The sequence below is a fragment of the Chelmon rostratus genome, chromosome 2 (genome assembly GCF_017976325.1).
Source record: "Chelmon rostratus isolate fCheRos1 chromosome 2, fCheRos1.pri, whole genome shotgun sequence".
In the NCBI taxonomy this organism is placed as follows: Eukaryota; Metazoa; Chordata; class Actinopteri; order Chaetodontiformes; family Chaetodontidae; genus Chelmon; species Chelmon rostratus.
The window spans coordinates 28,028,138-28,051,834 of NC_055659.1; the positions used below are offsets into that span (position 1 = coordinate 28,028,138).

Here is a 23,697-nt window from a genome sequence, read left to right on the forward strand (position 1 = left end):
TCACACCCCCCTCCTTCGGATGAATTATGACAACCTTGGTGATCCCCTGGCCTTCCATCTAGTGCCACCATAAGGCCAAATCTCAGCGTGTCCAGTGCTTTGGTTTCAGAGCAAACACCTGCAAAACTGATGACATTCTAATCAGCCTCTTTTGTGCATTATACTTGCTAAACATCAGCATGCTAGCATTGTCATTGTGAGACTGTTACCATGGTGATATTTAACTGAAGCTCCACTTCACCTTAGTACAGTCTCAAAGAGCTGCTTGTGTGGATGTAGACTGTTACACCATGACTGAGTCTGATATCATGTTCGCCGTTTTCTGGCACCTTCAGCTGCTGTTGCAACAGCTCTGAGTGTTTTACTTAACCCCTTGACGCCTGACTTTATTTAGAATCATATTAAAAAATTAATTCTTTGTGTTTTTGCTTTCAAATTGATCCTAAATTAAGAGGAGTTTGTTAATTTTTCTGTAGCACATACAGTAGATATAAATTTAGGTAGGTTCACCAACTAGAATAGGGTTCAAACAAACAGTATATGTCCACTTTTTTCAATGCTTAAATGCAGTAAAAACATCTTTTTTGTGTATTCCAAATTCATTTATTTCATCAAATCAGCCACAAAATTGGCTTACAACCATTACATTGTAACAACAATTAGAACAGGGGTTCTTTCACTTTGACCGGTCCGACGAGAAACCAGTGCTTGCAAAAGGTTCCTAGGTGTGTGTTGAATATGCACAAAGCGGCATCAGAGGAATGCATGCACGATTTAGCTGCAATGTGGATTAAAGCGGTATGATGTGAATTCACGACAATCTGCGTCAAGGGATTAAAGCCTGTGTGTCAATCCAAGAAATTTCTTTGCTTATTTCCGTATGTTGAACAGCTGTGTCAGTCTCATCCACTCGTGTTGCCACTTTGCTGCAGAGTGGCTTCTAGCTGTAGCACAGACGATGACTTCTCTATTCTTTAGCCTGTCAGGTACAAAGCTCTGAGTGGGTCAGTTGGTTCTGAATGTGAATAAGAGATGTTTGTTCTTAGAACAGCACTCACTGTAAATACTGCATATAGAAATAGAAAAATGTGACTGTAATAACCTGCACATAATTTAATCAAAATGAAATACATAAAACAACTTTTTGCATGCAGGAAGTTGATATGTTTAGTCTTACTGAAACCTTTTTAGCATCAGGAGCCACACTTTGCCAACTCATCTTGACTGCTTCCACCAAATAGTAAGTGTTTCGAGGGCAAAAAAGAGTGACTCACCCCTCACTGGCTTCCCACTCACCATCAGTGCCCGTTGTGTGTTATAAAGCCGAGCCAAGCTGGATGCCTGAACCCAGGCTTCTGCAGTGCTGGGCTACATGAGGTGTACAAACCCATGTTTAAGGGTGTGTTAGCACAAGCAGTTGGATTGCTTTGCAAAAATGTAAACATGGCACACGTAATCATTTTATTTGGGCTCATTATTACAATATGCTGCACGATAAAGGTATACTCTGCAGTGTCTCAATCTCAATCATCACTGGAGACGCACTAGAGGTGTGTGGTGGTGTATTCACGTGCAGAGACCCTGCCCTCTGTCTGTATTCAGTGGCGTGTCCAGACATATGTGACTGCTATGGCTTATGCACGTGTACATGTGCATGCATGTAGGTTTTTAACACAGTGCACTTTAAGGTGGAGGCTTAATCACTCATGGGTCTGGGATTACGTTCAGTCTTTCAAAGTGGGCAACAGCATTAGCTGAATATTTCCTACCTGTATTGTCACGGGCAAACTTCCAAAATGCAAACATGAGGTAATTAGAAAACGCTGAGCTCTTTAATGAAGCTCCAGTTTCTTGTTTATCTTGTTTGCCCAATAACACTCTACCTGCCGCCTGTGTTTGCCAGCGAGCGTCAGTGTGTGTGTTAGAGTAAGCTGCTAACTCTTGACTATTGGTGGCACCTTTTAACACAGTGTGTTTGTGTGTGTTTTCAGCTCCTCTGCGCTACAACACCATGACCATCATTTGGATCTGCATGGCCTTGGTGTTCGGCCTGGTCACCTTTCTGGCCATCATCATCTGCAGGAAACGGCAAGGCTACACTTTACCACACTACCCATCGCTGCTGTGTGTGGAACACTTTCTTACACTACTCTACCGTGCCTCTCTTTGTGTACTGTTGCCTGTGATCAAAACCTAGTGTGCACTGTATTTCTCCCTGCTTTGTTCACATGCTGTGTTGACTGCAAGTAAAATGAAAGTGAGGTTGTAATGTGAGTGAAGCTCTTCTAACCTAAAAATGTTCTCTAAAAAACAGGAAAGGATATCATTTAAGTCTTTGTCGGAGAAGCTAAAATACCTGCAATCCCCTTTGTTATGTTGAATGTTTAGAATATCGGACACAGAGATAATCTGCACGCCTTCCTATCAGTAATAAGGACGATGAGAAGAAAGGAGTCTTGGAAGCTAATGCTTTAGCTTCTCTCATCTCCTCAGCCCTCCCTGTCTTCACTCTCACTCTGTTATTTAGCTAATTTCCTAGCTCGCAATTTGCACCTCATAGTGGATTTAATTATGTTGATTCATGTCCAGTAGCTTGCAAGCCAAATGCTCCTACTTATCCCATCAGCCCCCCCTTTCTCCCTTTTGATGTCTTCAACTTACATCTCTGTAGTACTGCACCGAATAATTAATTTCATTGCACTTAATTAATTCATAATTCAGTGCATATGAAGTTCTCTTCCATTCTGTTTGAGGAGAACAAAAAGACTTAAAGATGTTATCCAGGCAAAATAATGTTGTCCTGGCTGCAAACTCTGGTATGTCTGATGCTACTGAGATGGAGGGTTGAAAAGCAGAGGCATCGCTGATGGTGGAGTGTAGCATTTAAATGCTCCTTTTTAAGGAATACATGAACAACGAGGAAGATGGGCCTCTGGCCAACTCACTATTAAACTGGTGAGGAAATACCAACAACTCCTTATGACAGAAACCACCAGGGGCAGTTTTACCGTTTACCTGTATCATAATGAAAAAAATACCTTAGAGCCGTGCGTTGATCACCTCAAACGGTTCTGCTATACTGACTAAATGACGTTCTGATCTTTATTAATGAGATACAGCACTTTGGCTAATGTTATAGTGTGCAGCTGTCACTCAAGATAATGCACATTCGTTTCAAGTACTTAAGTTGTCATATGCACAACAATTACAGTGACGCAGTCATTGGCTATGACATTCTTAATTCTCAGGCTCCCCAACAATGTCCAAACTACATGTATAAAAAGAGGAAGCAAGGAAAAATGAGAATTTGAGAAATAAGATATAACATATTGTAGAAGTTCAAATATAGGATTAGAATACAATCCAATGCAATTATAAATATTTTAAAAAATATCTAATACAACCAAATAAAATACAGTACTAGTCTGCAGGTGTACAGTAATGATAAAATGAATGATTTATGGATTACTTTTATGTCTTCATTTCATCACTTTATGAGGCAATTTGCCAAAACTTATTCAATTTAGCAACACTTTTGTCACCTACAGAACTTTGTTTTTACTTTGTTGTTAACTTTCACTTCAACACGTCAGTAAATTAAGCAGAAAGGACACAGTTATTCAAACTGTCTGTGTGGATGTTGCACCAGCCTTGCCAGGTTTTAAAGTAACTATACAGACGGAAGCAAAAGTGTCTTTTAGACATGTCGCTGAAATTAGCCAACCGTTGCATTATTTCAATGACTGAGATTACTACTAAGAGCCTCCACTAAAGAGCAGCTTACAGCTCCTCCAGCACAGGCAGCGTTTGCAGCGCATAGAGGACCACAGTGCCAATCAGTAGCTAGCTCATCAAAAAAAAAAAAAACAACAACCGAAAAACCAATGTGTGAACGAGGTGTTAAACCCTTATTTATTTATTTTGTCCCGTGTCTCCCCTCCTGAGATGTGTGTATTGTGCCTTCTTAATATGATTAGTGATGTTAATTATTTTAACTTGAAAACACAGAAGCATACCCATAGAAAAAATGTTTGTAATGTCTTAACGTTTATTGTAAAGGGAACCTCATGGTTGTTATAATTTCTGGTTAGCCCTTATATTATTTGCGATTGTAATTAGAAATTTAAAATGTCTTTTGTTAGTGATGTATGAACTGACCATTTAAACATTTCTGTTTGTTGACCTGTTCCCTCCTCTGCCTTGTTTCCACTGAAAACCCTAATTAACAGGGTGAACAGGTTGCCTGGTTGTTCTAAGTGATGAATAGCTCTGTTGAAGTCCATAATTCATTATGAGCAATTATTGATTTACTAATTATGAGCTGTGGCTAGAGTTTGATGGTACAAATGTTTCGCTATTGTCCTGTATTCATCCCGCCATATGTTTATGTGTGTCCGTGTGTGTGTTTGGATGACTGTGTGTGTGTTCGTCCTTTGTGTGTGTGTGGTTTGTATAGACACTGTGGCTACAGCAAAGCCTTCCAGGACTCTGATGAGGAGAAGATGCATTACCAGAACGGTCACGGTACGTTTGGCCCATTCCTCAGTTATTACCAATAATTGATTAGATTGCATTCCTTGAAGAGGTCGCATTTTCATCCCCATGTGATGAAGTTCATCCTTAAAGCAAACAATTTTTATCGCTCGCTGAGTGATTAGAGAGGCACACAGGCCTTATTCCCTGCATGCTGTTTATTCTCTCCCTCTGTCTGTCTGCCTCTTTCTGCGAGTCGTTTCTTCCCTTTCATCAAGATTTCCCTCCACACACCGGTGACAGGGGCTCAGATGTGATGTTGCTCTCATTCTCCGATATGTGACCAAATGCTAATGTTGTTTATCTTAGTGTCATTCCCCGACGCAAGGTTCTATATCGACCCGCACACATACGAGGACCCCTGCCAGGCGGTCCACGAGTTTGCCAGAGAAATTGAAGCTTCCAGGATCAAAATAGAGAAAATCATTGGTTCAGGTAAAACCATGAACTTGTGTGTGCTCACACACACCTGCAGAGGCACGCACGCACACACACACACACGCACACGCACAGTGAGAATCATTGGCTGAGCTAACTTAAAATCATTGGCCGGTGTAAAGGCTGTGGTGTGCAGCAGAGAGGAGGATGGCAGAGCGGAATCAGAGCGTTGCGTGGGACTGTCAATCAAAGCTCCTCAGACAGGCAGCGAATACTAACACTGTGTCAGCTCCACAATATACCGTGTTAGATATGACTCCTGCACACATACACAGAAGTGTTAAGTATAGAACTGAGGAGGAAAAATAGCAGCAATCGCACAAGATAAGAATTAATGAGAAAGAGGCTGATGGATGATTAGCTTTCTTCTTTGCACATACATGTAGACAGACAGCCTATAAGTGCAGCAAATTAACCAAATTAACATAAGAAACATTCTCATTTCTAACCATGGCTTAAGAGGGGGGTGGTGGTGCACAGTAAGTCAGCACAGCACATGTTGAATACAGCTGAATACTTGGATGTGTTTAAATCGTGTGTGTGTGTGTGTTTAGGGGAGTTTGGGGAGGTGTGTTATGGACGCATGAGACTCCCGGGGAAAAGAGACATCCCAGTCGCCCTGAAGACCCTGAAGGCGGGATACACAGAGAAGCAGAAGAGGGACTTCCTGGCTGAGGCGTCCATCATGGCCCAGTTCGACCATCCCAACGTCATCCGCCTGGAGGGAGTGGTGACCCAGAGTACGCTGCCACTAAAACTATATATTAGGATGATTGACCACAAAAAATCTGCAATGTTAACGAGCGTGAGCATGATAATTAACAGTAAAAATACATTTTCAGGCTACATGCATGTCATAAGCTTCATCTATCATCTGTCATACAGGCTTTAAAAAAGCTGTCACAGCTTTTGCCCCTTAGTTAGCGATCAAGAGCTCTTCTTTTGACTGTCCACTCACAGTTTGTTGAAGATAGTTAGATGGTGGAGCTGAAGAGTTTAGAGGAAGAGGCCTCCTCGAGTAGCTCTGTGCTCATGAAGAGACAAAGACCTTTTCGAGGGAGCTCAACCTAACCGAACCATTAAAGATTGTTTACCAAACAAGACACATTTCACTCACCTTATTTGAATACTTACAGTCGTTTTACACCTACCCCATTTTGTAGTACTAAAAAACTCAAAAGCAGCATCTTTTTGTGCTTCATTGAGAAAGACTTTCTGCCAAAGAGAGTTTTTCACCAGTTTTAGATGCGTTCAGTTCCACAGAGCATTTGGTATTCATTTGAATTTGTACTGAGGTGGTGATTTCTCATGTTGTGCCATTCTTCTATACTACATAATACAATTGTATACAGTATGTATTATTCAATCATTTTTCTAGTATACTGTTTTTGGCAGTTTGCCGCTTTTGCCACCATGCATTAAACTTAGACAGAAAAAAAAGACTTTGTAAAGATTTAATACTTTGTTTTGAGTTTTTAGTCTGACCCAGTACTGACCAAACTGACCTTTTGACCATACCTAATTTTACAGACTACATACTGAAGCCCTGCTTAGAATTAGCATGCCTTGTGGAACAGGGGCACACGCATGGAGGCCTCAGGAAGAGGCACTAAATCATTGTTAAACATGCGTGAAAATAAGTACACGCTGTACAGTATGTATCCTGTAGACATGCAGTTCAGCATAGGAAGAGTTCTGAAGGTTTCTGTTCGCTTCCTCAGGCAAACCAGTGATGATCATCACAGAGTACATGGAGAACGGCTCTCTGGACTCCTTCCTCAGGGTTGGTATTGAAGCTTTTGAGGGTTATTTCTTCCGTTTCCTTTTAATTTTGTCTGATTTTCTTCACCGTTAAAACACCTGAGGTAAGTAAGAAAAGACCATTTTAAAAATATGTGCACGTGTGCAATGAAAGTCCTGTACTGGATAAAAAATAAGAAGCTAAATGTGGCTCCCTCAGAAGATAAGTATCCTCTCTTGCACAGAGGGGAGTCACTGTGCAGCATTACTGCAGTGGGCAGGAACGACTTCCTGTAGCCGTCCTCACTACAGCAGAGCTGAAGAAGCCTTCACCTGAACCTCTCTGCTGTCTGATTCGTAGGTCATGCAGGGGATGTGAAGTGTTGTCCATTATGTTGAGCAGTTTGTGCAACATCCTTCTCTCGGCAACTGACTGTAGGAGCTCCAGAGCAGTCCCCAGCTCAGAGCCAGCCTTCTTTATCACTTTATTCAGTTTCTTAGTGTCAGTGGCTCTGATGCTGCTGCCCCGACAGATGGCTGCAAGGAAAAAATTGCACTTGCAGCAACAGACGGTAAAAGATCTGCAACATCTTGCTGCACACATTGAAGGACCTGAGCTTCCTTCCTTTTTCACTTAATCAGTGAGTGATGATCTTTTCCCCCACTTTTAAGCTGTGACGGCTGTAACTGCTCATCCTCCATGTCCAGTGAAAGCAATGTATCTTGAAGTTAACCTCTAAGCAACTTTTAAAAAGCCTTGATTTAAGATCATTTAAGATTTGATAATTGTGTGGATTTCCAACCTCCTCCGAGGTTGGATCATTCAGCACGTCAACTTGCGTGAAAACGTTGTAATCTCCCAACCTGGTGATACAGGGTTTCCACAGGAGAGCAACATCACTTCCTGTCTGTCAGAGTATTGTTGCAGGAGAAAGGCAGCAGTGGTTTAGAGCAGCAAATGTGAAAGTTTTCTTTAACAAGATATAAGTTGATTTAACATTGTATTACATCGACAATGTCAAACAGCTCCAGTATTTGCTTATATGAAAATACTGGGGATTATTACTTAAAAGCAAATCCCTGTCATGTTTTATTCTCTTATCTTTACTCTCTTCTCTATCTTGATTAAAATCTCTTCTATTATCACTCTCCTCATCTTTTCTGCTGCTATACCATCACGTTTTTTTGATCCGCCCTTAAAACTCTCTCTCTCTCCGCTTCCTCCTCCCTGATCTTTCTTTCCCGTCTCTTTTCTGCTTTCCTGTAGAGACACGATGGCCAGTTCACCATCATCCAGCTGGTCGGGTTGCTGCGCGGCATCGCGGCCGGTATGACCTACCTGTCTGACCTGGGCTACATCCATAGAGACCTGGCTGCCCGCAACATCCTGGTCAACAGCAACCTGGTGTGTAAGGTGTCTGACTTTGGCCTGTCCCGAGTGCTGGAGGACGACCCAGACGCTGCATACACCACCAGTGTGAGTTTTCACATTGAGGCAAGCATTAATGTAGCACACACACATGCAGACGCACACACACACATGCACACACAGACACAGTTGTGTATAAGAAATGGTTGGTGTCAGGGAGCAGCAATCACTTGTGAGACTGAAAACAACAACAATTTAAAATATGCACAAGCCTAAAATGAATTAAAGTCTTCAGTTATTGTGGTCCAAATTGTCAGTCCTTGTGTTTTTAGCCAGTGTCCTCTATCCAGTTTTATTAAACGTGTAATAAAATCTATCTTCATCCACGCGATGATTCAAATTTACCTGATGACAGAAAGTACAGAAACTGTTCATCATGAATGGCACTGTCAGCCCCCCACCACCTTCACATTAACGTGCATTCATTGACGAGTAACAACAGTAGCTTTGATTTGAGTCGGTGTTGTCTGGCTGATACACAATACACTTCACAAGGTCAGTATGTGAACCAATACTGATCCAGTGGATCTGAATGGTGAATCCTTAGTAAACCCCCCATCCACAGTTTGTAACATTGTCTTTTTGTTAACAATTCCTCAAGCTCAAGCTGAGATGTCATCAGGGTCATTTACTCAGACTTTACATGTCCTCAAAAGCAATCAAACACATTATGCAACTGAGCAGTGCTCCCTAAAATGAGCAAACTGAACTTTGTGTATAAAAGCAGGGGTGCTCCATCTTTAAGGCTTTACCCCCTTAACGCTGATTGTCGCGAATTCGCATCATACCGCTTTAATCCACATTGCAGCGGAATTGCACATGTATTCCTCTAATGCCGCTTTGTGCATATTCAACACACACGTAGGAACCTTTTGCAAGCACTGGTTTCTCATCGGACCGGTCAAAGTGAAAACTACATCCTTTGTGTTGTTGTTACACTGTAATGGTTGTAAGTCAATTTTGTGGCTGTTTTGATGAAATAAATAAAACGGCTTTTATGATGCACATTTATGAATTTTTTTAAAAAAAGTATTTTTATTGCATTTAAGCATTAATGCCTGTTGTTGCTAATTTGCATCATACCTAAATGTATATCTATTGTATGTGCTGCAGAAAAATTAACAAACTCCTCTTAATTTAGGATCAATTTGAAAGCAAAAACACAAAGAATTATTTTTTTTATATAATTCTAAATAAATTCAGGCATCAAGGGGTTAAACTCCAGACCTCACACATCATTTAAGATCAGGGCTGCTCATAGATCATCAAAGATAACAAAAGCACCAAAAAACAAAATGTTAAAACAGTTCAGCTCTCCCTGAGCTGAATGTCATTACAACCATCAGGTTACATTTTCCTTCTGTAACCTTTCTATATGAAGACAGTTCTACTGAAATCTGCCCAATAATGTAGCATCAAAACAAATATAAGCGCACGAAAGCAATACAAATACAGCTGTATTTAATAGATGGCAAATGTAAAATTTTCTGTGTAAGTGCTCCAGTAGAGAGCGGCCCAATAATAAACCTGCAGCCTGATGGGAACAAATCTATTAAGCCTTAACTTAAAAAGGCTAAGGCAGCTCCTTCCAGAGCCTGATGCTATCGGCTCACAGCACACAGATGGAAATCGGCATTTGACACATTTGTCTGTTACAGTCTGTTAAAGCACAGCAATCAGATTACAGACAGCAAGGTGATTACGTGCATCACTCAGAGACATTCTGAAGGGGACGGGGACTGTAGATGGTGATATTACAGACACTATAGCATCATTACAGCACATCGTGAATTAATGGCGGATAATGGCTGAAGATTAATACAGTTCACATCGCTGCCTGGAAATCTGAATAAAGTGAATAAAGCTGCCTAATCTCTGCTGCCTGACAGCAAAGTCACTTTGAAGAACCTGAAAGTATTGCGATCACGAGTTAAGGTTAGAGAATTCCAGCGGGCTCATTTTGCTGGTTTTAATGTTTAGCAAGACATAAAGTGTCTATAATGGGCTACTTTCTGAGAGTAACCTTCAGATGTTTAAAATAACCCACAGGGAGTGCTTTGTTTGTTTAATAAGTGATGTATCCATTTGTCAACCTAATTAAGTGTCAGTTTTATATCAAGAATAATCTAAGTAGTTCACATACTTGCTAACATTTGCAAGTCTATTCCTGTCTTGGCCTGCAACGCATGCTCACACTGGCTCTATTTAACCGTTTAACCACAGAGTGTCCTTTAACTTCACGCTTTCATGTACATCTACTCAGGGTTGAAAGTACCTACACATTTAGGTATTCCTTTGCTGACCTATTTCCCTTATATACTTTCTACTACGATGTTACTACATTTCAGAGGGTTAAAGGACACATTTACACCAGTACATTCCTTTAACTGTTTTTTACATTTTTACAATTTTACACTGTAAACATTACAACATCATATGAAGTGATGCACTGATAGAGACTAAAATGATCCCCTCTCACTAGAAAAAACATCACATACTCTACATATAACAGTTTAAACTGTGTAACTAAATTTTGACATTAATACTTCTGTACCCTTACTTGTATTGGGGTGTTTTTAGACTGTGGTACACCGCTTTTAATTCCAACATGCCATAAAACCAAAATAATGAGCTACAAGATGCTGAAATCTTCCACAGAAATGGAGGATGAAATGAAACAACGAACCCTTTCACATCTGCAAACAGCAGAGCAGTGAAAGGTGGTGGTTACCTGGTTTGCAGTCTGTCACCTGCAGCTCTTCATCAGACAGCTCACTGCGGCTGCTCCTTGTTGTTCGATTACTCTCTGCTTTTTAAACTGAAAATGCCAAAAATGACCATTGGCTTGGTTTGTAGATACATTTTTGATAGATGACGGCGGCCAGTGTCAGTCTCACTCATAAACACATCACATTTCCTGTGACAACTTTGTAATTAAAATCAACTTGTATTCCTGCATTAGCAGGAACTGACCAGCCCTGAAGCTGTTGCAGTTCACTTGTTTCTGCAAGTTTATTGACACTGAAGGTGTCCAAATTGCACCAAATGTGACACCTCGTGTCCTTGGATTCCCAGTGATACTCACTGTGAAGGAGATAGGTTGAATTGTTCTCGAGATATGGAAAAGACGTGCATACATACAAACAGACATATTCCTGGCCTTATAGATGTAGGTGTGTTTGAACAGCTACGGGCTAAGTGCCTTTCTCAAGTCTAACTCCCAGGTAAATGTTGAGGCTGAGGAGTTGCACATCTTTTTCACCTTTCCCACCTGAATTTAAGTGATAATGGCAGCATTACTGATTTATTACATTCTTCTTACTGGTAACAAATCCCAGGAAAAGACTCAGTGTGTCAGGAAAACAGCTGGGCACTGTAGTTTTCAGTAAACACTACTCAAAATGGAGAGAATGGTGCATTTGCTGGGGACTTTTTTCAGTTTTTTTTCATAGTGTTTGTGGGATTGAGTCAAAATCAACTACAGTGTGTTTGTGTGTGTGTTCATGTTAATGAAGGACCGTGTCACCCAGCACAACAGTGTTTGTACAAACTAGGGTTTGTAATAGTTTTTGGACAACAGTGGAGCAGTATATCAGGTTGTAGATAGAAAGACTACTTGTTGATTTTGGTCTTTTCTTGAGATTTGTTGACTGTACTAAAAAAAAAATGCAGAATATAGAAAGACCTGTGACCATGACATTGATTCTCTAATCTCAACGTGTCTTCTGTCTCAGAAAGTCTGACACATCTGTCAAACTTCTTTATGTTCCTGACAGGGCGGGAAAATCCCAATCCGCTGGACAGCCCCGGAGGCCATCGCCTACAGGAAGTTCTCCTCCTCCAGTGATGTATGGAGCTACGGCGTGGTCATGTGGGAGGTGATGTCGTATGGAGAGCGACCATACTGGAACCTCACCAACAGAGATGTGAGCGCAATGTTGTGACCATAACTGACCTTCAGTGCAGTTTCATCGCACTGCAGTCTCATCCATATTTTCCTGTACATGTGCAGGTGATCAAGTCTGTGGAAGAGGGCTACAGGCTGCCGGCTCCTATGGGCTGCCCCGCTGCTCTACACACCCTCATGCTGGATTGCTGGCAGAAGGATCGCAACGAGAGGCCGCGCTTTTGCCAGATAGTCACCGTTCTTGACAAGCTAATCCGCAACCCAGAGAACCTGAAGTCTATGGACACGCTCTGCAGGTGGGCGGGCCACTGAATAGATCCATATTTACAGTGAAGCAACAGGGGCGCATTGTGTCACATGCCGAGGAGTCTTTTGATTTAATTTGGCGTGACAGTTCGCCAACATTTAATCAAATATTGGTTCACGTGATTAGCGGATTAGGCTGCAAATCAAAGCAAGACACCTCTGCGAGGGGCTGAGAAGATGATCTCCCGGACAATATATGGTGACAGGCTGTTAGGCTACTAAGTAACCGTCCTGGTGTGGGAGGCAGAGTAAATCCAATCTCATCCAGCTGCTATCAAACATGAGCGCAGTGGGATAAAGTTGCAGCCTGAAGTTTCCCTCAAAGTTCTCTGGCAGACGAAGCGAGCGGTCGTGTTCGTTTTCCGATAAGCTCATCTCTGATAGACGCGTTGTGCGTTAAGTAAAAGCCTAGCTGTGATATTGACATTGATCGGCGGTGAACGCGGGAGCAGTTTGAGAGGACGCCCGGGCTGGAACTGGACCTGTGTAAATTGCTCTGTTCAGATCCCAGGTCCTGCGCAGCCAGTGGTGCATGACTCTGTGCGTCTGTGTGTGAGGTGAGAGAAGTCGTAAGGGGAGGAAGAGCGAGAGGAGGAGGAGTGTTAAGGATTTCTCCCTGTATTAATCTACCCAAAGCAGCCATCCTGCAACCACAGCAGTCACCTCTTCTCTATCATTTTAACTGCTATTGATTTTCTGCCTCAGCTGCTAGTGCATTTCAAAGCCCCCCTTTCCCCTGGTCGCTCTGCCTCTTGCTCACTTTTTGACTCTTTTCTTGTTTTCAGACTCCCTCCAACTAATCTTTCTGTCTTCCCATTCATCTTCCTCTCTCTCTGTGTCTATCTGTGGCCATCTGTCTCTCTCTGGGCCGCAGTTTAAGCAGTCCTCCGCTGATGGAGAGAGCTATCCCAGACTTCAGCAGCTGTAACTCAGTAAACGAGTGGCTGGACACCATAAAGATGAGCCGCTACAAGGACCACTTTGCAGCAGGGGGGTACCACACTCTGGGACACGTCATAGGCATGAACCAAGGGTAAGCACTGACCATGATGGAGAGTGACAACTCAGAGGGGGTGGTGAGCTGTTGAATCAGTAGGATGAGGAGTTGTAGCTTCTACACACTTAGACCGTAATAAAACTGCTCCAGGTACAAATAGAAAACAGAGATAAAATCAGGTTGAGTGGCTGTTGATCATTTTCTTCATTAATTACCACCTCCACAGTTCTTTCTAATGAGCTTCATCCATTACTCAGTCACAAACATAATAAATCCTCCAACAGTACCTTTCTTATGCCTGAGCCAGGGGTCAGGATCTCAGCTTATCTCTATTTCAATCAGCCTTCAAGTCCGTCCTCACAACTATCTTTGCACACATGACCACATTTCCCTTATCTTGTGAAATTTCTTTGATGCTCTTGCAGCAAATTGTGAGTTGTGCCTCATGACGCTGATATCCAACTAATACCAAATAGTATAATAATCCGTGCAGGCCACAAATAAATAAAGGCTGTTTAAAAGGGAGGTAAAATGGGGCTGTGGGAGGTGGAATTACCTGCCTACATGGTGAGTAACAACAGAATAATGTCATACTCACCAATCAGTCACCCTGCTGTTACTGTCACATTCAATAAAATAAGTATTTGATTTTACTTTGCTGATTTTGTGAAAAAAAAAAAAAAAAAAAAAAAAAGCTGGCCTTTTAATGTGAAATCCACAGCTGCAGGAGCTTTTCAGCTTCACCGTCGGTAGCTTCACACTGATCACTATCAGACAAGGGTTATGTCCTTTGAGCCACTGGAAAGCTTTTAGTGTGAAATACCTGTACAGGATGGATGTCCTGAGTGGTTAGGATGAAAACCATGTTCAATGTTGACTGCGATTACTAATCTTTTAGGCCACTTGGGGGCAGTAGAAACAAGCATTATCGCCTTTTGAAGGTGATATGTCCAATTTGTTGGTTGCCTTTTACAAATCCAGCAGTTAAGGAATAATATAATAATATCCATTTGGAGTGCTGTTTCTGGCCACCTGACCAATCTAAGTCCAATATTGATTCTCTTTTAGCTCTGGTTTTGGCCTCCACCGACTCCTGAGAGAAATATCTAGCTCCTTACCTGCTAAATGCTCCACTATGTTCACGAGCTAGTTGCTAACTGTGTGTCTGCGGTTTGAAGCTGAGCAGGTAGTGTACTGGGTTCCCTGAAAATAGCTTCCTGTTGTGGCTGAAAACGATGTAAAGCCTGTACTGAATGAAGGCCTCGTTCTCTCTGGCCCGGGGGCCATTATCTGAGAAGTTACAGTATTTTCTGTCAAGACTCTGTGTTCCCCACAGTGACAGTTTAAAGGCCATCACGGATCACTAAAACTCTTTATTTATTGATTTATTGTGTTGGTGTGTGCATCCTGCAGGGACATCCAGAGGCTCGGGGTGACGCTGATGGGCCACCAGAAGAAGATCATGACCAGCGTCCAGCTGATGAGGGCGCAGGTCCTCAACAAGAGCGTGCCGTCTGTGCACGTATAACTGCGACACTGAGGTTTCTTTCTGCTGAAATCTGGAAACCCAGGCTTCTATAAGGTCTAAAAGGGACTCCGTGGAATTTAAGATGATAAATAGGAGAAGAAAATATGCGAGAACTTCACAAGACTTTTTCCTCAAGAAACTGAAGAACAAAACGTGAAAGGTTTTAACTATGGAACAAGTAAACATGACTTCTTTGGGACAAGTCCGACCTTTCATTTTTTTCCTATCCGATTGCATTTTCTGAGTTTAAATGTCTTGTTTATAAATGGAAAGACTGCCTTAATTACCACAAATTATTTTAATTTTATTGTCTACAAAGAGAAGATAATTTATCAGTCATGAATTTATCAGAGAAATATGATTTTCTGAACCGGGCAATAGCAAGAGCATGTGGAGTGACGTAGCGGGTGGGGGTGAGGAGAGCGGGTGCTTTCACATGACACTCGCTGCCTCTCCTGCAGAAACAGCTTGAGGAGAATGAGGCCCAGAATGAGGCTTGAGTCAGAAAAGTGGAGAAAAGTGAGACAGGGCTCACCCGAGTTGCCAGATCGTCTCCACAGCGGAGAAGACCTATTTCACCCCAGGCTATTAATACCAACAACAGGCACATTTCTCCGCCATCCAACCTTGATGAATGACCCCAGGAGAGCCCCAGAGCCCTCTGCCCAGTTTGAAGCTGCGCGGCGCACAACTACTGTACTTGGAAGATGTGTATGATTCAGTTCCGGTGCACTTTATTCTACAATCTCATTGTGTTGGAAGGCTTTGCAGTCGTTTCACAAGTCTCCCCTCAGCCACATCTGGAGCCACAGTGGTGATCCGTTTAAAATTGTGACACAAATAACTATAGAATATAAAACCCAGGCAGAGAAACAGACATCTAATGTTCATTAGTGCTGCGAGTAGCTCGCTCATGACATTTCTTTTCAAATTTTCCTCACAATGACAGCAAACTGAAAAGAAGATATACGAGTTACGTACAGTATGTGTTTAAATATACATACAAAATAAGATTGCCAATTTTAAATATTGTGATAAATACTACATCTGATGTATTTTCAATATATGAGGGGATTTCTTGTTATACCTCTTATTTCAAATTTATTCCAAATGCACTGCAATTTAAAATGCATTTCAAACCAGGTTTATCTGTATAGCAAATATATTTTAAATGCACTTCAACACTTCAACCAATTTCAGTTCTGGATGTGAGAGCCTTTTTTTATCTTGGGAAAAGTAGTTTGATAAATTAATCTTAGCTAAAGGCTAACTTACTACCACTTGGTGGTGTATATTTGTCATCATGTGACCTAACTTCAAGAGCTGGTGAAGAATGAGAGGTGGTTGAAATGTCAAGAAAAAGATAGTAAGTGGACCTTGAGTTTAGATTATTTTGGTGAACTTTTTCAGTTGTAGTGTTTCTCCAGATCACATATATTCGAAACTGCAAAAAAAAAAAAAATCTACATAAAAAAATATTTTTTTAATATATTGCAACAAATATGCCTCAAGGCATGTCAGGCTACATGCTTTTAATGTATACGTTTCAGATACAGAAATATTCATGTAGCTTAAAGGCCTGTTTGAAATGCATTTGGAAGATCCCATATATATTGAAAATGGCATGACATGTATGACGGCCAACACTGACATCAGCTAACATTTGGTTTTGCTTTGTTTGTTAGTTAAGGAGCCGCAGCAAGCTCATTTAAGCCACGCAGCTGGTTTTAATGTTAACTGATGACTAGATGCTAACTCTAGCTTCTGCTACATTATAGAGTGTGCAAGCTAGGTGCACAACAGGAGTATGCTAATTAGCTAAGCAGATTGATTTGTCAGCTAACCTCTGCTAAAATATCTAAATATGGTTATAAATAAATGGGAAATCAGTCAGAGGGCAGCAGAAAATATGTGTTTGAACACTAAACAACACCTGTTTACAATGACTGTCCTGTAACATGGCGGCCGGTGTTTGCTTAATATCAATGTGGTCCAGGAAGTCCGAGCAAACTTTATCCTAAAGTAGCCCATGACTGCCAAATGTGCAAAATGTTGTACAACATTTTTATATTTCCTTAAATTTCCCCTTGAACATTAATCCTTAAAATTCCTTAGATATTAACCCAATATAAATATATACTGTACATCTTTTTAGCTTTCAACCAAAATTATACCTGTATTAGGGTGGACAGTCCACTATACCCAAGTTGTCGTCTCAACATCTTCTGAGTATTCTGCTTGGAGGGTGTGTTACACTTAAAGCCCTCTTATCCTCTTGGCATTTATGAGGGAAATAGGGCAGAAGCCTGTTTAATTCAGTGGATGTTTTGGGATCAACGTCAGCACTAATACTATTCAGTGCAATAATTCTGTACCCCCGAGTGCATATCTGAACACGTCGTGTGTGTGAATGCTGGAACATGGTGCACATAAGCTACACAGACTGTAAAATAAAGTGTTACTTCTGATTAAATGTGATTGCACTGTTTGCCTCAGTGTTGATGAAAAGGTGAAGGAGAACGTGTAAGTAGAATGTTTATATCTAAACGCTCTCAAAAGTACGTAATCAGCCCTAATTTATACCCCCCTCTGTGCCATCAAGAGAATGTCTTTTTCTTGTGCACCTCAGTAGGTTTTCCTCTAGATGATTGATGTCAGTTTCTATTAGAGAAGAACCTCATGAGATTTCTTGAATATGTATCATAGTGGCATTTCACGACTGGTCTCAAACGATTTCTTTTTTTTTTCTTTAGGATGCTTTTGAAGACACTGGACTTGAACTGAAAACCCATATTTTATAAAGTTAGGATATGTTTTTGCTAGATGAATTGATTTATAATGTATACAGCGAGTTCAGTCACTGGAAGGAAGAAAAAAAAAACAACAACCGGATTTATTCACAGTTCATTATTTATTCATATTCATTTGTTTTCCAAATAATACAACTCTGAGAGGTTTTATTACAGTTGATGAATCATCCTTGTTGCTAATGATAAATGTGCAAACTGTCCATAAATACACAATAAAGGAACGTTTGTCTGTGTGTGACTGCAACTGTGATTTTCCGACTGTTTCTAAAAGAAGAACGAGCTGCACCGCGCTTCCACTGGCTTTTTGTTCTTGATGTATGCACACTCCAGACCTCACGGGAGATACAAACCAAATAATCCTTGTTTGATTAATCCTGCACTAATTCATGCTTTTTTATGTTAACAAGGATCAAATGATTGCATGTAATGTGAAAGGTGACAAACCATCTAACTCTGAAGCTGGATGTTTTTTGGTCCGGAAGATCTGTTCTAATCAGCATCTAGAAACAGCAGGCTGCTGATTTCAGGAGAAAAAAAACTCTTCTCTACTAAGCACCAAAATGGCAGACATGCAACGGTAGCAACCAGTCAGCACAGTAAGCTGAACGCAGTAGCAAACAAGCTTAAAATCTTTCTGAAAGAAGAGAGAATATTTGTGAGGAGGATGCAAACGTGCTGCTGCTGGATGAGCGAGTGGAGAATTGCGTGTTCACCATAATGACGTGGAGCTCTTCTGCTGACAGGAGGCCAAATAAAATCAGGTAAAGCAAGAAATGTCATTTTGTTTTTTATGTCATACATTAGCAGGAACCATTTAGAATATTGATACTGTTGAAAGTACCTGTGCTGCGTCTTTCACAAAGTGGGGCAGAAACTAGTTAAACCACTCTTAAACCAGTGGCAGAGCTTTAGCACTTGATGTGTTCAGGGCTGAGACTGCAACCATACCCAGAAGTCAACTGTGAATGAATAATGTCCGTTTATCAAAAAAAAAAAAAAAAAAGCCTGCATTCACCTGCTGATGCACCACACCTGCCTGCATGGGAATTTCTTTCCTGAAGGCGTCTGACAGGCCTGCCTGAGGAGCGGTGCATCATTTTAGCAATCGCCTCACATGCTCCAAAGATCATTTGTAATGAATATTTTTCCTGTGTTCACACAGAGCAGAGCTCAAGAAATTCATCCAGGACTCATCTCTGACAAAGAAATCCATCGTTAGCCGGTCTGCCTGGTCACATACAAGAAGCATATTTATATTCACCCTGAGGTGTTTGATCAGCAGTCGATCTGAACCCCGCAGCACCATAACACTCACTCTGCAACACTCAGGTTGAAAACAATTGACTTTGACTTCCTTAATGCTCACTGCTGAGTTTTTGAGTAAATTGCTTTTTTTTCTGTGGGAATGAGCCCTGACCCAGCTCTGAAACATCATTTGGAGCTCAGGCTGAATAGGGAATGGGCCTGATGAATCTGTGTCTGAGTAATTGTCCTTTCCTTCACCTTAGGAGGGCTGTTAGGAGATAATCCTCTCCTTGGTGAAACAAGACCTAACACAACATCATTAATCTCATTACGAAGGCCGTGTTGCTTTGTTGCCACCGAATCCCACGCCCAATTATCAGCCGCAGCCCTGTCCCCACGACGATGCAGAGTTCCGCCCATCACTAACGACCATCTACACTGTCCCCTGATTGACTTCACAGAGAGCGGCGGCAATTGCTCTTTGTATCTGAAATCAGACACCCTGCGAGCCTGCGTTTGTGTCCCCCGGATGTCCCGCGGTTTAGGGCGAACCGAGGGCCGAGCTGATCACGACAGCGGCGGCTTCTTATCGCCTGGCAGCAGGTCCGCATCACGCGGGAGCGGCAGACAATGCACAAGGATTTAAACGCTCAAGCATTTATTGTCAAGTTTGCTTCTATCGTAAAATAGCGACAATACAAATTCATTAACCAGTTTTCAAATCGGCGTAAATCTCTGCACGGCCATAATGAAGTCTCTGTGAACAACCTTGGAACAATGCATGCGTGTAGCTCGCAGTGCTATAATTCCACCAGTGTATTACATCAAGTAAACAATCAAGAGAGCTGAGCACGGAGCAGTCGCTGGGGATCGCCCTGTCAGTTCACGCTGCCTGCCGCTACGGGTGCTTTTAGTTTGGGCTTTATTATTTTTACACTGCTGTGAGGGGACTTTTCCCAAAACAAAACACAAAATATCTTTCAGCTTCACTATTTTAGAACACTTCATTTGACACAATGGGAAAAAAGGTGTACAAATTCATCACTGGCTGGGTTTTATTGGATTGACCTGCCACTGTTCTACACAAAATGTGATTTATGCGCTATAAGAGGAAGGGAACACTCCGCATTCAAAAGCAAACTGGTGAGTAAGCCTAAAGCTCTCGGTTCAGTGTGGGGCCACCCTGCCTTCTCGAAAAACCAACAAAAATTGGAAGCAGTGAATTTTGTGCAGCGTGTTTTGTGCTTCCTCCTCGGGAAAATAAATGACTAATGGAGATGTGCCAGAGAGAACGAGACTTTCCCCTCAGGGGTTAGGCCTGGGTCAGATTACCAGTCATTACTGTCTGCTTTCTGCAGATTTCCTCAGTGTCATGCAAACTGAGGCTGTCAAAAGTGTTGATGCTTAGATGCTTTTATTTATTCAACATGATTAAAATGACTGACATTACTATTAACATATTTCAAATCTGTTGTGAATAAAAAAGTGGCCCTATTTGTGCTCCTGTGGGTTTTTTTCTTTTTGCCGTGGTATGTAAAGGGGTAGTGGGGTATAAGGGGTATTTCCCATCTTAATTACTGTATTCACTGTTTTCCACCCTGAGTCGCTCTTCTGTGCCTCGGCTGCTAGACTTCCAGTGAATAAACAGCTTTGGTCACACATTACACCAGTGGTGGCCAGTCTGCACTGGTTACCCACAGAATGCAGAACTGATTTTAAAATTCTTTTAATTACCTAAAAAGCGCTCCACGCTCTGGCCCCACCTTATATTTCTGAGTGACCGTGTCCCCTGTCCCCGGGGACATCACTGAGGTCTTCTGACCAAAAACGTCGGGCTGTCCCAGAATCTAGGCTTCCGGCCAAAGGTGACCGAGCTTTTGCAGTTGTGGTTCCCACCCTCTAAACCGAGTCAGTCAATAAGAAGCTGTGAGAAACCACAGTCATTTCAGAAGCACTGTCCTGTAACACGGCTTTGCTTTCTGTTTAGTTTTTATTCTGTTTACTTGTGTGTTTGACGACTGTGTTGTCCTTCATTATTCATTATTTTTATTTTTGAACTACTGAATCTACTTTGTACAGCCCCTACTTTTACTTATTACTCCATATCTTTTTTTTTTTTTTTTTGTAACGAGCGTTGTATCGACAACATTAATATAAACCTGCTAAAAGAAATCTGCTTGGTGTAATCAGTAGATAAGAAAAACGTGACGACCAGACCAGATTTCTCCAGGAGAAAACAGATCTCTTAGTGATGTAAAAGCAGGTTTCTAATCAGGTTTTCCAAGTGAGCCTGTGCATGACGAGGGTGTCAAAATCTTCATTGAGACAGCGGTGTGGTGGAATGAAAGGAAAGATCATTACGCTTGGCGTTACAGCCATGTTGTCAAAAATTATTCATTATTCATTCATTCAGTCTGACATTTCTTTCATAAAGAAGTCTTTGGAAGTCTAAAAAAGTTTCAAAAGTTCAGCTTCATTTGACAGATTATTTCCAAAATTCAGACATGTTCATGCAATGAGAAAACTGTGTGTCATTACAGAGCCTGTCCTCTCACTGCATGATACACACACACACCATCAAAATACAATATATATATATATATAATATAAATTTCGGTACAACTTCTCGTACCTATGAAATGCTCTTAAAATAAGTAATTCTTTCAAAATAAGGTGAGAGACGTGGGCAGAATCTGAATTCTGATATAATGTTGTATGTATACCTGGATTTTACTAAGCAGGTCACAACAGCGTCTCGCAGAGTAGCCTGGTTTCTCGTGTGCATGTGAACTTACAGTACTGAGTGACTGCTCGGTGAAGTGATGAGGAGGTTTCAGCCATGATTCATCAAGACTGACGCAGCCTGTTTGTTCCCTTTGAGCAACATCCTGCCCAGTAAAACAAGACGATAACACAGCGGACTGCCACACAAGAGGTGACGTCTAATTCATTACAACAGACAGCATGGAGACAAGAAAGAAGACAGAGAAGCAAACACTGCTACTGTTACTAACAGTGTACAGCTTAGACTGTCACTGTTTCCATTAGCCGTGGTTTTGAGAGTTAATGTCTCATTAAACTGGGTTTGGGTGAAAACATATCTGTGTCACATGTAACCGTCGCTTCAGCAGCATGTCAGTGACTATATTTCATTGTGTACTTTGCACTTGCTTTATATTAAGATCCAGTGTAGTCTTTGAAATAACATTAAAATTCAATTCAATTTAATTCTATTCAGTTTTATTCATATAGCTCCAAGTCACAACTGAAGTTGTCTCAGGACACTTTCCATATGGAGCAGGTCTGTACAGTGACCTGACAACTCCCTCATGAGATTTTTGATGAAATCAGAAAAGCGGCATGTCTTTTAAAATAATCTAATGCATATATTTTGCACATAGACGATTTTTTTTAAACCTTCCAAAGTGCATCTTTTAGTTTATTTGAAAGAATAATAATCAACAATAAACAATAATTTGAAAGAGGAATAATTAAAATAATAGTTTTAAATAAACATGGAAAAAGTGTATATTGATAGAGAATAAAAGGGGTCAGATGGCACAAATGAACAGAGGAATAATGAACACTGGTTTTATATAACAAGCAATGCATGAACTAAACTAAATATTACTGGATGAGACAATAATAATAATAACAATAATAATAATAATAGTCAGGACCCTAGTAATTTAATTCATTTGGTATATCCTCCAGCAAAGATGCCACATTCTCAGCAGTCATCACAGCAGACAGTGAGTCTAACAGTAAGTTTTCTACACACTGTTTTGTGCAAACACTATTATAGTATGCATATATTCATGGCTTAATGGTGCTGCTCTTTAAATAGTCCATATATAATTCATGAGGTACACACAGACTGACAAAATAAATATAAATATATAAATTCAAACGATACTTAAACTCCACATCGTCCGTTTGGATTGTGTTGCTGTGTCACAGGGATGTGGATGGAGCCCGGTCAGGCACAGCAGCTTCTCCTCGCTCTCAAAACCAGCTTTGTTCATCACCGCGTTCGGCCAAAGCTCTAAGTGTCAGCATAAGTGTTTACCACGTAACGCATGTGTGCCGACGAATGAATAATAATCACTGTGTAAATGTTTGCCACATGGTAACAGATTTAAAGCTGCAAGTCCAATTATTCACGCGTTTGCTCAGAATGAATTGCATTAAGTCATTATATTGACATAAAGATTTTAATCGGACTCGGCTGCTGGACAGTATTTCTCTCACTGAATAAACACGACATGTTTGCCTGGCAGTCTTGAGCTGAAACACAAGTTCAATTACCGAGAACCTTTTAAGAGTGAATCATTAAGTCGTTAAATCGACTTCAAGATCGTCATCATACATGTCAGATGTGCTTGACTCCTGTTGCTAAAGTGGGTAATATTGGAAAATGCCTTTACTTAAAGCAGTTTTCTCTGAAAGCACCTGTCCATCCATGACAGTATGATTAGTCCATGACATTTGGTATACTACAGATCAGTGCAAAATATAAGTCAGAGACTGTTTCTATCTCTGAGAGATGACTTAAACAGTATCTATCTATCTATCTATCTATCTATCTATCTATCTATCTATCTATCTAAACTGAGCTTTGATGCACACCAGTCAATGTAGATAATCAATAAAACATAAGAAACAGAATCCTTAACAGAGAGAATAAACTCTTGACCGTCCCAGAGAAGCTAGCCCAATTTCTAAATCAGTAAAAAAAAAAAAAAGAGGACGCCTGCTGAGTTG

The 23,697-nt window shown here is 41.1% G+C and overlaps 1 protein-coding gene across 1 annotated transcript in view; it reads left to right on the top strand.

The window, feature by feature from the left end:
* The window catches only part of epha8 (eph receptor A8), a 98,183-nt gene extending 83,305 nt beyond the window's left edge, over window positions 1–14,878 (top strand). Inside the window, exons 11-20 of the mRNA XM_041956049.1 lie at window positions 1,992–2,124; window positions 4,457–4,524; window positions 4,843–4,968; window positions 5,526–5,711; window positions 6,693–6,754; window positions 7,979–8,188; window positions 11,917–12,066; window positions 12,153–12,343; window positions 13,228–13,386; window positions 14,764–14,878. Of these exons, the coding sequence (XP_041811983.1) occupies window positions 1,992–2,124; window positions 4,457–4,524; window positions 4,843–4,968; window positions 5,526–5,711; window positions 6,693–6,754; window positions 7,979–8,188; window positions 11,917–12,066; window positions 12,153–12,343; window positions 13,228–13,386; window positions 14,764–14,878 (1,400 nt within the window). The remainder of the gene's footprint in view (window positions 1–1,991; window positions 2,125–4,456; window positions 4,525–4,842; window positions 4,969–5,525; window positions 5,712–6,692; window positions 6,755–7,978; window positions 8,189–11,916; window positions 12,067–12,152; window positions 12,344–13,227; window positions 13,387–14,763) is intronic.
* The last annotated feature ends 8,819 nt before the right edge of the window (window positions 14,879–23,697 follow it).